Source organism: Pelodiscus sinensis, chromosome 12, assembly GCF_052426305.1.
Source record: "Pelodiscus sinensis isolate ZL-2025 chromosome 12, ASM5242630v1, whole genome shotgun sequence".
In the NCBI taxonomy this organism is placed as follows: domain Eukaryota; kingdom Metazoa; phylum Chordata; order Testudines; family Trionychidae; genus Pelodiscus; species Pelodiscus sinensis.
The window spans coordinates 20,551,153-20,567,167 of record NC_143063.1 but is presented as its reverse complement, the minus strand read 5'-3'; the positions used below and the strand labels follow the sequence as shown (position 1 = coordinate 20,567,167).

At 44.4% G+C, this 16,015-nt stretch overlaps 1 protein-coding gene across 2 annotated transcripts in view; it reads left to right on the top strand.

Moving 5' to 3' along the window:
* NKD1 (NKD inhibitor of Wnt signaling pathway 1) overlaps positions 1-16,015 on the top strand; it is a 190,991-nt gene that overhangs the window by 154,210 nt on the left and 20,766 nt on the right. For both annotated transcript variants that reach the window (XM_006121141.5, XM_006121139.5), the window contains 2 exons: positions 13,727-13,874; positions 14,587-14,671. In XM_006121141.5, the coding sequence (XP_006121203.1) occupies positions 13,727-13,874; positions 14,587-14,671 (233 nt within the window). The remainder of the gene's footprint in view (positions 1-13,726; positions 13,875-14,586; positions 14,672-16,015) is intronic.

Genomic DNA, 16,015 nt, shown 5'->3' with positions numbered 1-16,015 from the left:
GTCCCGCCGCCCACATCCTCCGGGGCGAGAAAAGCCCCGTTTGTAAGTACAGATCCGACGTAAGTTGGATCTGCGTAACTCGGGGACTGCCTGTACTTGTTTGGCAGACCAGTGCAAATGCTTTCCAGACAAGTAAACTTTTCTCCAAAGAATAGTCCAGAACTGGTGATCAAAATAATACTATTAATCTCAACCCCCATTTGCTGTCCAGTTTTAGTTGGAGCAGCTCCTCCAACTTGTTGGACTTTTTGGATTAAATAATAGGATGAAATTTTATTTCACTCTGGAAAAGAGATTCAGAATGTGTCCGTTGTGTTCATCTGGGTTTATACTTCCAAGTGTTGTCGGCAAAAACTTATTTTGGTGACAAAACCCAAAGAAGCATCCACGTTGAAATGCGATAAAAGTCACGGCAAATACCCAGTTTTGGCAACAAAAAACTTCCACCTCAGCAAGATTTTGTCTTTCCCCCTCCCTTTATTGTTGAAATGAATTTTGTGTATACTACAGTAGATTTTTGGCGAGTTTATTGATCTCCAGCATGTTTCCCATAATGCCTAATTAGCCACTCCAGCCAGAGCTTTGAAGTCTGCTGCTCTGCAGCCACGTAAACAGATGCACCCCTCCCCCCTGCATACCTGAGGAACTTTAAAAATCAATTTTCTGATGTCTGGCTACTTGTGTAGTAGTCCTCATGGCATCTTCTCAGGGAAACAGAGGTGACTATCATTCAAAACATTCTCCTGCGTGGAGCAACACAGAGTTTTTGGATCTTATCTGCGAGTGACATGTACAAACTGGGACACATAAGGCCACATTTCTCGAGCCCTGTGTGAGAAGGGGTATGAGCAAGACACCTTACAATGCAGAGACAAGATAAAGGGACTCCAGCAGGCATACCAGAAGGCGAAGGAGGCAACAGCTGGTCTAGTTCTGCACCTGCAACATGCTGTTTTTATAAAGAACTGGATACAATCTGGGGGGAACTCCATGTCCACACCCAAGGAGAATACTGATACATCCCATAGTATAGAATCAGAAACAGAAGTTATCCCGGAGACAGAATTTATTGATGAAGAGACGGAAGCGGATCAGGAGGCTAGGCTCAATCTGGTGACAACCTGTATACCAGGCAGTGAGGAATTATTCTCAAGTCCTGATGTTTGTGAGGGCTCTCATCAGCAGCACGTGGAGCATGAAGGAAGGGAAGAGGATTGGGGACATGAAACAAGGGAAGAGACGCAGACACACCCCCCCACACACACGCACACTCACAAACACACACACTCGCATCCAGAAGCTGAACCTGGGTTTGCTTGTTAACCTTCGGCAGGGATATGTCAGCCAGAGTAATCTTGGCCTGTGGACAAGTGTAAGAATATTATAAATCGTTTCCATGTGCAGCTGTGGCACAAGTGCAGACTTCAATTTCTTGGGGACCCAGGGCCAACATGCCTTCCCTTCTTTACTCCCACCTTTAAAACTCACCATGATCAGAGGGTTTGCACACATCAGTGTTTGCTTCTAGGGGAACAAGGAGAGTGGCATGTTTTGTTCAGAGATGTGCATGTCGGTGAAATGTTACAATCTTTATCATGAAAAGTACCAGTCACTCCATTGTTAAAGGTTACTTTTCCTGACCAGACCTTGAGAAGTCAGGCATGTTCACCATACAGACTCCATCAACTAAGGAAAAAAGCATGGAAGACGAGGAAGGATCTGGTCAAGAATGTATTACACCACTCAACCCTTCAAATAGAAAAAAGGGAACAAGAGCTCCACAAATGAGTGAGAATGCAAACCACTGAGCACATGCTCAAGCTCTTGGAAGACCAAAATGAGATGCTGAAATCTCTTAGCAAGATGCAGAGCAAACACAACCAAAGCCCTCACTGTCAGCATATGTAGAACTCTTTTTTCACGGCAATCATCTCTCCATTTTCACAATCAAATAATGGTTCCCCCCCCGCATACTTCATTCCCTGTGAAAGCAACTGTGACTTCAACAGTTGGATGTTAACACTATTGTGAGGTTTTCCAATAACCATTACCACTGAGCAGCCTGATTGAAACACATCAATGAAGACAAATCTGATGCAGGTTTCCATTATTTTATTTTTTGTGACACAGCCCACACCAATCACTCTGGCACTGGTGGAAGCCTGAAATATTCCTAGGGTTTCATGGGAATACCTCACTTGGGACGAGCAGTGGGATGAGGCAGGGAAGCAACCTCAACACACAGAAATATCAGCACCCTCTCATTGTCAGAGTGGTTCCTCAGAGCCTCCCTAATACTGATGGCCACCCTATGGTCTCCTCCGACAGCATGAGTGTCTGACTGTTCAAACTGCGTCCAGGCGCTGTGTCTCATTGTCCCACCCGTAGGCAAACACTTCACCCTTACTCTTGCACAAATTACATAAGCAACAGCATGCCACTGTCACCTTGGGGATATGATCCTCCAGAAGGTCCATCCCGCCACAGACACACCTCTATCTCCCTTTCAATCAGCTATAGAAACATTCAACAATCATGTAGCATCTGCTGTGTCTGTTGACCTGTTTCTTACTGCTGTCCTTGTGTAAGGCTTCATGAGTGAGGGCTCTAAAGGGTAAGCCATGTCACCTAGGATCAATATGGGCATTTCTATGTCCTCTAGTGTAATTTTCTGGACTGGAAAGCAAGTCCCAGCATAAAGCTTTCTGTACAGGCTACTGCTTCTGAAGATGCATATGTACCTTTCCAGACCACTCTGTATTTGTCTGTGGAATACCCACAGTGATCCACAAGGGCCTGGAGAAGTACCCTGTAGAAGTCTGCCTTACAACGGATGTACTCTGAGGTGTGGAAGGGTGGCACTACCGTGGGAATGAGTGCGTCATCCATTGCCCCACCACAGTTTGGAAAGCCCATTTCAGCAAAGCTAGTCAGTCTGTCATCCACATTTCCCAAAGTCACAGTCCCACCCAACAAAATACAATATATTGCCCTGCACATTGGCAGAAGTGCTGCCCCAATGATAGACCTCCCCACTCCAACCTGATCTGCAATTGAACAGTAGCAATTGGGAGTCGCCAGCTTCCACAAAGCAATGGCAACATGCTTCTCTACCTAGACAGCAGGTCTCATTCGGGTGCCCTTGTGCTGCAGTTCCAGGGCCAGCTCAGCACACAGTTCCTGGAAGCTTGCTTTACACATCCAAAGGTTCTGTAACCACTGATCTTTATCCCACACCTGCGTGACACTGCAATCGCACCACTCAGTGCTGGCTTCCCTCACCCAAAAGTGACACTGTGGTGCACAGCTGTTCTGTGACAGCCCAATGCAATGCCACTTCACTGCTGTCTCTGTCACTCACATTGTCGTCAGCGTCCAAGTCTTCGTCCTCTGCTAGTAATTGCATAAGTAGCTCTGCTGCAGTGTGTGATATCCTAAGCACATTGAACACAACATGGGAAAGAATTGTGGGATCCATGATTTCTCACAGCAGATGCTGGAGTTCACAGCAAGGACTGTCATTCAAGTGGAGTGAAAATAAGTTAGAAGTGCAGGGAGGGCTGGGAAGCAAAGAGGTGCCTGATGGGCTATTTTTCATGTTCCCAATATGCACAGGGTTACATTGCACATTCCCACAGTTCCTAGTGACTAAAGGTGATGCCAGGCACTGTGGGATGCGTTTACTTTGTTCTTTCACTCCCCAGAGGTGCTAACAACCTGGCCATGTAGATAATGGGAGGCAGAAAAACAGGTTTAACCAGTTTTCAGTTTGGGCAACTTGTGTGTGTCGATAACACTTTTGTCACCAATCCTTTCTAGTGTAGACATAGTCATGGGCGTCCAGCTTGCTAGGTGAGGGAAGGCTTTGCATTCCCAAACTGCCAGGCATGGTCCCACCCACAGAACACCTGCTTTAGGCATTCGGGGGGAAGAGTGTTTTTACCCACACTCCCTGTGCTCCAGGGGTCGGGGAGGTTGGGGCCACATGGCCTCCTTTCTCCTCAGTCTTCTGGGGACTGGAAGGCTCAAGCCAGCTTGGGCCGCATGGTCTCCTCGCTTCCCGAAGCTCGGGAGAGGCTGGGGTATGCATGCTCTTCCTCTCCCCGTGTAGGGTTGCCAGATACTTTCACAAAAAATGCCAAACATGGCGGGGAAAATAATTGGTTGGGGGAAAATAATTGGTTGGGGGGGGGGGGGGGGGGAGACCAAAGTTGTTGAGCAAAAAAACACGTCACTGCGCCTTTAAATCCCCCGCTCCCTCTGCCCCCGCCAGACGCGTCAGGGAAAGAATGTCCCCCTGAGTGGCCTTCCGTCCGAGAAAAACAGAAAATACCGGACATTTTACATGTGCTTTTCTGTGGTTTTTTGGTTGGTTGGTTGGTTTGTTTTTTTAATGGACAGAGGCCACAAATACCAGACTGTCTGGGCCAATGCTGGACACCTGGCAACCTTATCACCGTGGTGTGGGCCTCAGCGGAGGGGACAGGGCTGTAGATTAGGCTGGGCTCCTGCCTCCTCCAGCCCCGGCTGCACCGACTGCCCATGGCATAGTCTTGTTTATACTCACCATCTCAGAGTAACTGGCCATCTCAAAACATCTTGTTTTAGTTGGTGAGCTATCTATGTTGTTGTTTTGTAAAGAGAATGCTATACGGTCACAATGGTGCATATAGTATCTGAACACAATGCACAAGGCCTTAGGACAAGATTTTGAAAAGAGTTTTTAGTGATTTTGGTAGTCACCATTTTTCAGTGCCCAACTGAGACACTTTTAAAGGGCCCCTGGTATTCAAAGGGTGGAAATCAAGTAACCTTTATGCCTCCTTCAGATATCTCAAACTGGGCATGCAGAATCAGTAATTCCTTTTGGAACTGTTGGCCCTTACGTGTGAAAATGAATTTAGTGAAAGTTTTGGTGGAGTGCAACTTTTGTTAATGTTAATCTTTTGCATTAAAATGACTGTGTTCGTTTTGAAAATTCTAAACAGGATGGAGATTTGCAAACTAGATAAAATTTCCCCAGTGTTTTTCACAAAGACAGATCTTCATGAAAGCGTTCAAATTCCATCTTAGCAGAATTTCCTCTGGATCTGAACAGCTTCTGAACTTAATGTGGCTTTGATTTTCCTCTTGAGACTGTTATGGGTTGTTGCTTGGTCTTTACAATTAGAAGTTCAGATCTAGTCGTGCTTCTTTGATGTGATATCACCATGTATTTTGGAGCATAATTACTGGGATGGCAAATTATAAAATTAGCATTTAATATTTGTACTTATAATATTGTTCTTAATGTTCTGGAAGAAGAGCATTTTATAGTCCTTTTGGTGTGTGGGGAGATAACTTTCTCTCTAATGTGGATATTATAAAACTTAACTAATAATGTTTCCCTTCATTCCATAGGCCATTAAGAGTCCAATTCATTATGTACTGTAGGCCTTTTGAGAACTGACAGCTGCACTATAATTATCTTCACATGGCTATTTGTAATTGGACTTGAAACTTGATAATTGAACTAATGTGTTGTGATCCAGGAGGTTTTATGTTGAGCTCTCTGAATATAATTGTACTTCTGAAATGCCACCCCCATTTTTTCTGCTATCTGCTTTCTGTCTCATGAAGATTGGTTTTGTCAGAGGATGGATACACAATTCTAAACATTCAAGAAAGTCAGTTGTCAGGAGTAAAAGCAGAGTTTGGGGGTTTTTGTTTATTTTTTTGAACATGAGAATGGCACAGTATTCTGTCTTCAACAGTGGCCAGTGCCAAATGCCCCAGAGGAAATTAACAGAACAGTTAATCATTTAATTATCTATCCCTTGTCTCCCATTCTCAGCCCTGACAAATAGAGGCTAGGGGCACCATCCCTTTCCATTCTGGATAATAGCTATTGTCGGACCTATCTTCCATGAATTTATCTAGTTCTTTTTTAACACCATTTAAGGCTTGTCCTTCACAATATCCTCTGGCAGGGAGTTCCACAAGGTGATTGTGCATTATGTGAAGAAATACATCCTTTGTTTGTTTAAAACCTGCTGCCTATTCATTTCATTTGGTAAGATTAGGTTCTTGTGTTATGGGAAGGACTTTTCCTTACAGGCAGTCCCCGGGTTACGTACAAGATAGGGACTGTAGGTTTGTTCTTAAGTTGAATCTGTATGTAAGTCGGAACTGGCGTCCAGATTCAGCCGCTGCTGAAACTGATCAGTTTCAACAGTGGCTGAATCTGGACGCCAGTTCTGACCTACATACAGATTCAACTTAAGAACCCCAGGCATCCCCAAGTCAGCTGCTGCTGAAACTGATCAGCGGCTGATTCCAGGAAGCCTGGGACAGGGGCTTCCTGTAGTCAGCCACTGGTCAGTTTCAGCAGCGGCTGACTTGGGGACGCGTGGGGCAGAGCAGCTGGGGTGCTGCTGGGTTGGTCCAGTGGCGCCCAGAGCGGCGCTACCGGACCAACCGGCAGCGCCCCAGCTGCTGTACCACAGGCGTCCGGAGCAAAGCCACGGAGCACGGGGGCAGCGGGACAGCCCAGACGCGACGTGGCTATCCGGCTGCCCTCGGGCTCCGCGGCTTTGCTCTGCTCTGCTCCCCGTCCCCCTGGTCTGTAGACCAGGGGGACGGGGGCAGAGCAGAGCAGAGCAAAGCCGCGGAGCACGCGGCCAGCTGACAGCCCAGACGCGTCTGGGCTGTCCGCCGCCTGCGTGTTCCGCCGCTCTGCTTCCTCCCCCTGGTCTGCCGGAGACCAGGGAGAGGAAGGACCCCGTTCGTAACTGCGGATCGGAGATAAGTCGGATCCGCGTAACTTGGGGACTGCCTGTATTTACTTTCTCCACACCAGTCGTGATTTTATAGTCCTCTCCCTTAGTCATCTCTTTTCCAAGTTGGAAAGTCCCAGTCTTATTAATCTCTCCTCAGATGGCAGCTGTTCCATACCCCTAATAATTTTTGTTGCCCTTTTCTGAATCTTTTCCAGTATATCTTTTTTGAGATGAGGCAACCACATCTGCATGCAGTGTTCAATATGTGGGTGTACCCTCAATTTATAAAGAGACAATAAGATTTTCTACGTTATTATGTATCCCCTTTTTAATTATTCCTAGCATTTTATTTGCTTTTTTGCCTGCCGCTGCACACTGAGTGGATGTTTCCAGAGAACTGTCCACAATGACTCCCAAATCTCATTCTTGAGTGGTAACAGCTAATGGTTGCTAGTAATTTTTAGGCTGAATACTGATTGCCAAATGATGCTCTTTCAGACACCAAATATGATCATTTCCAAATTGACAAATGAATATAAAAATGCTGCTGCAGTAAAGAAACGTGCTATCTGTAATGTTGCCGAATTCATCCGACAAATAAACTTCTAAATGAGACAGTTTGTACTTTTCTTTGTGAGAGAGAAGGGGAAAAATGGATATATACGTTTCTCTTCATCTATTTTTAACACTTCGGTGTTCCTTGACTATTACTTTAAATAGTCAATTTTCTCTCACATTCCCAAGCTTTATTTTTGGGCTATCATCCTACATATTCCTCTGTCAAGAGAGTGAAGGGTTCTTAGGTATTTCTGAATGCAAGACTCAGTCCCACACTTCTGCTCATTAGTAGCACTCAAATCTGACCTGAAAAAATGACAGAAGAAGGCAGCTGGCCTCTCTGGGGCTGTGAGTTATCTTATTGAATTAGTCTCCAACATTGATCTTATAATTTGTTGCTTTTTTCTATATTTGTCGCCATTTTGCTACCATTCAACTCAAGGAGCAAGGAGAGGGAGGTGGAGATGAGTTCTAATGTAAATAAAGTACTGTTGCTTTGATTACCCCTTTATAGCAAATCTATATAAAAATCTGAGTAGCAGCTGGCTCCTTCTCTACACTAGTCCCGCCATTGCTGGATTTGCAACAACGGGGAATTTTAAGAAAAAGCTAATTGTAGAACAGGTTTTAATGGTTTGATAACTGATCTGGTTCAGGGCTAAACAGATTATTTACTCCTTACTTTCTCTTTCCTTGGATACCCCTCTATTTAATTAATTTGTAGGGGAAAATAGCCTATAGGTTATACCTCCCTTAATCGGGACTCCGTGGTCTAGCACTGACCACGGATGGTCCGTGGTCCAGTACTGACCACGGATGTTTCTAGACCACAGAGCCCAGGAACAGAAAAGTCTGGCAGCGGCACAAAAGCGCCATAGGAGGAACTGGCAACTCAGAGGGGAGCCCCAGTGTGTGTGTGTGGGGGGGGGGGGGAGAAGGAGGCGGAAGGGCAGCACAGCGGGGAGCTCCAGAGCCAGGCAGTTATAGAGCTCTGGCCGTAGCACTCTGGCCCCAGCAGCAGCAGTGCGGGAAGCATCAACACAGCCCCAGTGGGCTGGAACAGCAGTGGGGACAGGCTGGATCTCTAACCTGATAGCAGCTAGGGTCAGGAGAGGAGGGACCTCCCCTGATCCAGCAAATCCCCTCGTTCGGGATCAATCAGGAACCGATGGTGGCGTACCAGCAAGGTCCAACCTGTACTCTGGTATCCAGAATCTCTGGTTCACTAACTAGACTTAAGGCTGATAAGCAGATCTAAGACCTGGAAGTACTCTCTGTATGTGCCAATTAGCATTCCTTAGATCCGTGGTGTCCGGCACGCTAGCCATATTTGGCTGCTTGAATGTAGCTAATTAGCTATAGCAGTGGCTACAGCTTCAGAACTGGTTGGACACCTCGACCTAAGATGCAAAATATTAGTACCCTGAGTGAAGACTTTCTCAATCTTTAATTCAGAGCAGATTTTGGAATGCATAGTATTTGAATGGCAGTTTCTGGTGCTTTTGTTTACTCAACACATTAGACTTTCTCAGTGTTCTCATTTGCTATCAGCCAGTATCTTATCAGAGAGTCATCAGCTGTGTGTGGTAAAGGTTTGACTATTATAGAGCTATATTGACTATACGCTTTTTGTAATAATTCCAAAACAAACACTTTCTGAAAATCCTGTTAACCATTACTCTTGTAAACGTGGTTTTGTAATCAAAGCTGCCTTGTCCATAACATATAATGAGGTGAAAAATACATGGCAGTTAATACATTCTCAACTTGGAAACCAAGTTGTAGGGGTCTGACATATACCAACTCTTAAAACAGTCCCAAAATGCTTTAGTTTTTCTCTTATGAGAAGATTCCTCATAATAGCATTCTTAGTACATAACATCAGTAGGTATTTCAACACGTAATCTGAAAGCCATCTGAGAATAATTTATATTGACACAGTCCTACCTCTAAATTCTTTATCTTTGATAATATAATAAGAGCTGGTTGAAAAGTGAGATTGTGGGGGGGTTGGTGACATTTTATGCCATATTTTTTATTAACTATTATTTTTTCATATTTGAAAATCTTTTCAGCAAGCATTTTGGTAAAAATTATTAATTTTTGCAAAGATGATTTTTTCACAATGACAATTGTTCAAGAGAAGTTTGTTTTCATGGGGGCATGGGGATATGCTATGTTTGGAAGGAAAACTTTGACTAGCTCAAGGGATAATATTTTGCCTGCCTCAAGCAATTTCTAAAAGTTGTGGTTTGTGTGGCAGGGAACTTAGTTTCTTTGATAATTAGACCTGCAGAGCTCTGTGGGGCTGCCAGGTTTCTTGAGAATGTTTGATTGTGTGCCAGAAAAGAGAAGTTAACTGATTGTACCTGGCTTTTATCCTTGGTCCTTATCAATTAAGTTTCTTCAAGAGGAGACAATTTCGCTGATGTGCTAGATAGCTTGTGCATGGAATGTAAAGCGGTGTCAACACCTGTATAGATAGCTGCTGGACACTATTGGCAGGGCCACTGATAGTGGGGACAGGGAAGGGGTGAAAAAGGAGCTGTGACATTAGAACTCTGCTGTGTACTGTCTGGTACTGGTGGTCACTTCTTGCCTGTATGCCATACTGGTCCATACCCGCCCACTTTTACCCCTGACTTGATCCTAAGGCTGAAGCCAATGTGAGCAGCATCATATCCTAAATCTGGAGCAATTCCATTGACTTGAGTGAAGTTGCAGAGCTTGTAAATCAGAGCAGAATTTGGATCTTCTACATTAGACCTTTTGGGCTCCAGAAAGTGGAGACTCATCACTTGTAAATCATTTGCCTTAGCCATAGTTTCAGTGTTTCCTTGCATGATACACTGAAAGTAATAGGTCTGTTAACTGCAAAATATTCAGTGTGTGCAGGAGATTAGTATTTGTCTGTTGTTTTTAAAGCTGGCTAAATAAAGAGGCACGTATACTGCATCTGGTTAAACTGGTGTATCTGCTAGTACTCACCTGTGTGTGCTGAGCTTTGGGGCTACCTTTTTAAGGGTCTGAATCGTGAATGCATCTATTAGGATTTGAGATTTTATTGAATGAAAGAACTACGTCCCCATCTTCCTCAGAATCAGTTTTGTTATGTTGAACAAAGGCATCTGTAAAATGTGTAGTTCTAGGACAGGTCTAGGGCAGAGGTCAGCAAACTATGGCACGCGTGCCATAAGTAGCACGCGAACCAATTTTCAATGGCATGCTGGGCGGGAGCTCAGCCTCATCCTTCCTCCGTGGCTGCAGGTTAGGCTGCGGTGAGAGGTGGCAGCGCTGGGGTTTCTCAACGGCACCTTTAGGTCGAGCCCGGGACCACATGGCTATGGCAGGAGTGCCTCTGACCACCCCAGAGGCATGGTCCCTGGCCAGGGAGCAGCCACCTGCCACTGCCTCTCAGAGCCCTGAGATGGAGCATGTCTCTGCCATGGCACTGAAGCAGATATAGAAAGTGAGTGTGGCTGCGTTGGGCTCTGCTGGGGCTACTGGCCTGGGGTGGGTCTTAGGGAGCCTGGGCAGAGCCCAGTTCTAGGAGATAACATGGCTGAGGGGAGGGGAGCGATAGGAGGGTTCTGTTGGTGAAGGAGCTGTATGGGAGGGGAGCAGGAAGGGGGGAGAATCCCTTGTAGGGGATGGAACTGTATGGCAGGGGGGCTAGTGAGGGAGGATCTATTGTAGGGGAAGAGGCTGAGGGGAGATGAGAACTGCAGGCAACAGGCTGGGGGGGGGGGGAAGGGAGGGTCCCATTAGAAGAGAAGCTGATGGCAGGAGGCAGAGAGGATTGTAGGGGAAAAGAGGCTGTACGGGGAACGAGAACTTTGTGATGCCTGTATCAGAGGATAGTGGTGGGTGTTAAATCTTGGCTGTAGTTCTGCTCCTCAGAGTATAATGGGGCTCTCGTGTCTTTGGTTATACCATTGGGGATATTGATGGTTTATTATTGTTTCTGGGAGACTGTTCTTTGTTCCTTACCCCCCATGGAAATGGCTGTGGGTTGGAGGAAGTAATGGTGCTTTGCAGCTGCATAACAGCCTGGATAAAGTTCAGCCTTGAGCGAACACAAACCTTCACAAAGCCCAAGTGAAGTGGGCTGGCCCTGAACCTCAGTCCTCCCTGTCCCTTCCCTTCACCCCATGAGGCTGGAGCACCAGAGGAGTGAGGTGTCTCAGTTGGGGACCAAATCAGTGAGGGTTGGGGCTTTTGGGAGGAATGTTTTTTCTTCTCACTTGTGTGGTCCCCATCTGATTTTTCTGTGGCTCAGTGGCCCCGATCCAAAAATGGTTCTCTACCGCTGCCATAAATAAAGAAAACATTGAAACCTTTTGTGTTGGACATAATGTTTTACTTAGTTTATCAAACTTCATTTTAAATAAACATAAGAAAGTTAAAATGCTTAATCTTTTTAATAATTTAAATTAAACCATTCTCCCTAGCTGCAGCTGGTTCAGAAAATATGGTCAGCCTGCCCCTGGCATCCCCTATCCCCTCCTCCTCCCAGAACATAGATACATGAGTAAGTTCAGTCTTGGCACGCTACTTCGGAAAGGTTGCTGACCCCTGGTCTAGGATCAGAAATACTGGTAGATTGTTTATTCAATGTATACTTTCAAAGTGGGACTTTCTAAAGTCTACTGGACTTGATGGATTTTAATCCTAGAATGGTGTCCATGGCTGGTGGTTCTAATATGAATAAATAATAAATATCTTCATTCAGAGAATTGTCTCCATCTCAAGGAATGAGCAAAGTAGTAGGCCTTTTTACTTACCTTTGCAATAACAAGATAGTATGGAGTAACGATATTTGTGTAATGTTAATGAAGGCTGATGAGTTTAGAGAAATATGAGCTGACTGTCAAAAGATACTATGTTCCAGCCATACATCAGATAAGAAGAATAGGGATTCAGTAATCCTCCTGTATGACACAAATGGAATATTTGAATTTTGTAACTGCTTCTGATCTGCCTCAGAATCCTGCTGGTAAGAATGTGCCCTCTGGAATAGTAAATAACTTCGGGCACATCTACACTGCAACACTATTTCGAAATAACTTAGTCCGCATCTACACAGCAGGCAATTATTTTGAAATAGGTCAAAATACTGTCAAGCTGGAAGACTTCTCAGTCTGACTCCTGTAACTCTCGCTGTACAAGGAATAAGGGAAGTCAGAGGAAGAGTGCTGTATTTTGAAAGAAGTGCGGTGTAGATCCCTATTTCGAAATAGGATACGTAATTGACGTAGCTCAATTTGCATAGCTTATTTCAAGTTAAGCCCTGCAGTGTAGACGCACCCGTAAGTATGTGCTTAATTCCCATTTATGTCAGCGGCACTCGCAGCAAAGCATAATCTTATGTACTTAGCTGAACAGGGATGAACTTAACGTTATGCTTAAATAAATGGTTGGCTGAACTGGAATTGGGAGAGGAATTTGGAATTGCCCCTCCCTTGTTATTTCTAAAGCTGCCTAACTTGAATGATGGAATATCATTTTTAATCCCATTTATTATGAGACCTGTGAGATGGTAACCTAAAGAGAGGTACATATTCAAATAAGCCTCATTATGAACAACAGTCCTGAATGTGGAGTAAGTTTAGAGCCAATTCTCAATGTTGTGACTTAGGCCTGTCTCTGTAGTGGGTTGACCCAAAACATCCTCATTGTTTTAAGAAATTTAGAACAGTCTGAGTATAGATTTCTGCAATCCTGCCTTATCTCTAAAACTGAGCAATAATGTGTTCTATGGACTCTCTAGATATCTCTGTCTCTAGATATCGAAAGGGAATGGCAGAAAGCAAATATTTTCCTGAGGCCAGAAGTGGTTATTTTTGTGTGCTGTGAAAATTGTGAATATGGGCCTGTTTTATTTTTTTTAAAGGGGCGGAGGTTGGAGGAATATTTGTATGGGTCATGCAGACTGTTTTCCGTTATTTTATAAGTAATATAGCTGTATTTAACACAGTAGAGGGTTTGTGCGGAAAATCTGATTAAACTGTGTGTTTTTTCTAAGGTGTTTTGATCTATTCTGTCCCATTTCATAGCACTTATGCCTTTTGAACATAAGAAATATGGAAGAAAAGGTTCATATACTTGAAACACTTCTTGTATCTCTTTCACCTGATGTCTTGAGATAGGGTGTATGTATCTGTAAATCAGCAGGGAAATGTGGCAAAGGCTATGCCCATTCGAGAAACAGAGAGCTTGATTCTATGAAGCTCATTACTTTTTGTGAGGTTCTGAGCTCCCTCAAGTCCTTTTTTAATTCAGTGAGATTTGAGGGCGCTCTGGCACCTGATTGGTCCAGAATGGTTAATTTCGTCAGTACCAAAGGAATTGGTTCCTTACCTGTTTTTACAATATTCTTTTTTCTGGTTGTGTTTCAATCCCAATTGTAGGATATTACAAGCTTGCTTCATACCATCTATGAAGTAGTTGATGCATCAGTAAACCACTCCCCTAGTTCCAGTAAAACTCTGCGAGTGAAGCTTACTGTGGCACCTGACGGCAGTCAGAAGAAGAAGAGTATTTTACTAAACCCTGCTGGTAAGAATGTGCCCTCTGGAATATTGCCAAAACATTTCCCCTCAAAGATTTAAGTTTTCATTTCCTAATAGAAGAATCAGTTATAGGGACATGTGCATCAGAGCAACTGATTCTGGGAGTGTTGTGATTTCTAACTGTCCATTGGAGGCCTCAGATGTGGCTTGAAATTGATCATTTCATTTTGTTGAATTATTTTGGATTCACAGTATTTTCAGACTGCAAGCTACATGAAGGCTTTGTCTGCACTAGAAAGTTGTACCACCTTAACTATGCTGACATAGTTAAAGTGGTATAATCTTCCTAGTGTGAACACAGTTATATTGGTTTTTCCCCCTATACGGGAAGGGGAATAAAGCAGTTTTATATCAGTGTAACTGCATCCGCACTCTGGCTTGGCTTATAAAAATGTTTGTTTTCAAAAGCACCATAAACGATTAAGGATCATAAATCCCATTGACGTTCAGTGGGACCCCTAGATGCTTTTGAAAATGTTCATCTAGGAATCTAAGTGAGTTGGGTACCCAGCTCTCAATGAAAGAGGACAGGACTTGGGCCCCTAAGTCATTGCGGCAAATTTGAAGATTTTACCCGTAATGGTATTATGGAGTGATGCAGTCAGCAAGCCAATAATGAATATCTATGCACTTCTGCACATTTGCTGCTCAGAATAATATTGATAATATGAAATTACTTTCCTTTTTCATGGGTGCAGACTTGCAGAGCTCTGGGCAAAGAGCGGAGAGCAAAGCCAGTGAAGAACTGAAAAGCTCTGAAAAGAAGCAGCGGGCTTCTCTCAGGTAAGTGGAATGAGTCTCTGAGCTGGCAACGGGCCAACCTCAGAAGGCTACAGCTGCTGCTATTTTAATTAGAGGAGTCATGGGAATTTGCACCTTGAAACAAACAGCAAATTCCATGGCATTACTCCTGAGGTATTACTCCTGAGGGTGCTAGTGCCAGAGTCTATATCCAGGGAAGCCTAGGAAACTAGCTTTAGTGAAAGATGTTATCTGTGTCTCTAGCTCTTAGTCACAAACATTTTGCTTTCCCATCTCCTACCTCTGAGAACCCATTAAAAGGTTTGGCTGAACGTTTTCTTAAAAAAAAACAAAAACAAAAAAAAACCCACAACAACAACACTGCCGGCCGAGTATCACAAATGAAAAATGTCATTGCAAGACCATACATTAATCTCCCCATTTTGTGGCAGTGTGCACCCTCTTTCCCCCCCATCTGTTTTCTTTTTCCCTTTGTGCTGTCTAGCTATTCTGTGGGATCCTTGGGCAGAGGGTCTTGTTCACGTCATCGGTGAACGTCATGCAGTCAAGTGGTGCTTTATTCAAAATGGGAAAGCATCTGAAAAAGAGGCTATGTCTAGACTATGGGGTTTCCCAGAAAAACCCTGCTGCATCCAGGGAACATGTCTGCCTTTTTTGGCAGAAGAACAGATGCACTCCTTCAGAAACCCTGTCTTCCTCTTCCCACGAGAAGAAGGGCTCTTCCGAAAGAGGGGGCTTTTATGAAATTTGGCCCAGTGTAGATGGAAAGCATCTTTTGAAAAAATTGCAGAGCACAATTTGTGTACCATTTTCTGATAGATCATTGTAATGTAGACGTAGCCAGGGAAATTAACATTGAATCATAATTGCTCTGGAGCCTTGTCGCCCTTAAGGTTTACTTAGGCCACGTTAACATGATTCTGATAGATGAAGGAAAGATGAGTGATTATATTTTAAAACCCCACCACCAATCCTATGTGCTCCTTTAATGGACCTTGATCACTAGTTGTCAGCAGGGATTGATCCTTTGGGACCATTAGTGCCCAGCCCCAAGATCATCAAAGTGTCTAATGTCCATTAGCAGGGCTTGACGAACCACAGCGAGATCTACTCGCCAGCCCCGCACCGCGCATGCAGCAGACAAGCACTGCACGTGCGCGCAGCACCGGTGAACAGGGCAACCAGATGAAATCTACTCGCCATGAGCGAGTAGATATAGTGATTTGTCGAGCCCTGTTCATTAGTATTAAAGTGTCTAATGTCCATTGCTTTTAGCAGGAGGTAGGTACCTTTGGGGCTCTGGGCACAAAAGCTCAAGCCCCTATACCTGAGCTGACGGAGTGAGTTTATGAGATGCAGTTAAGC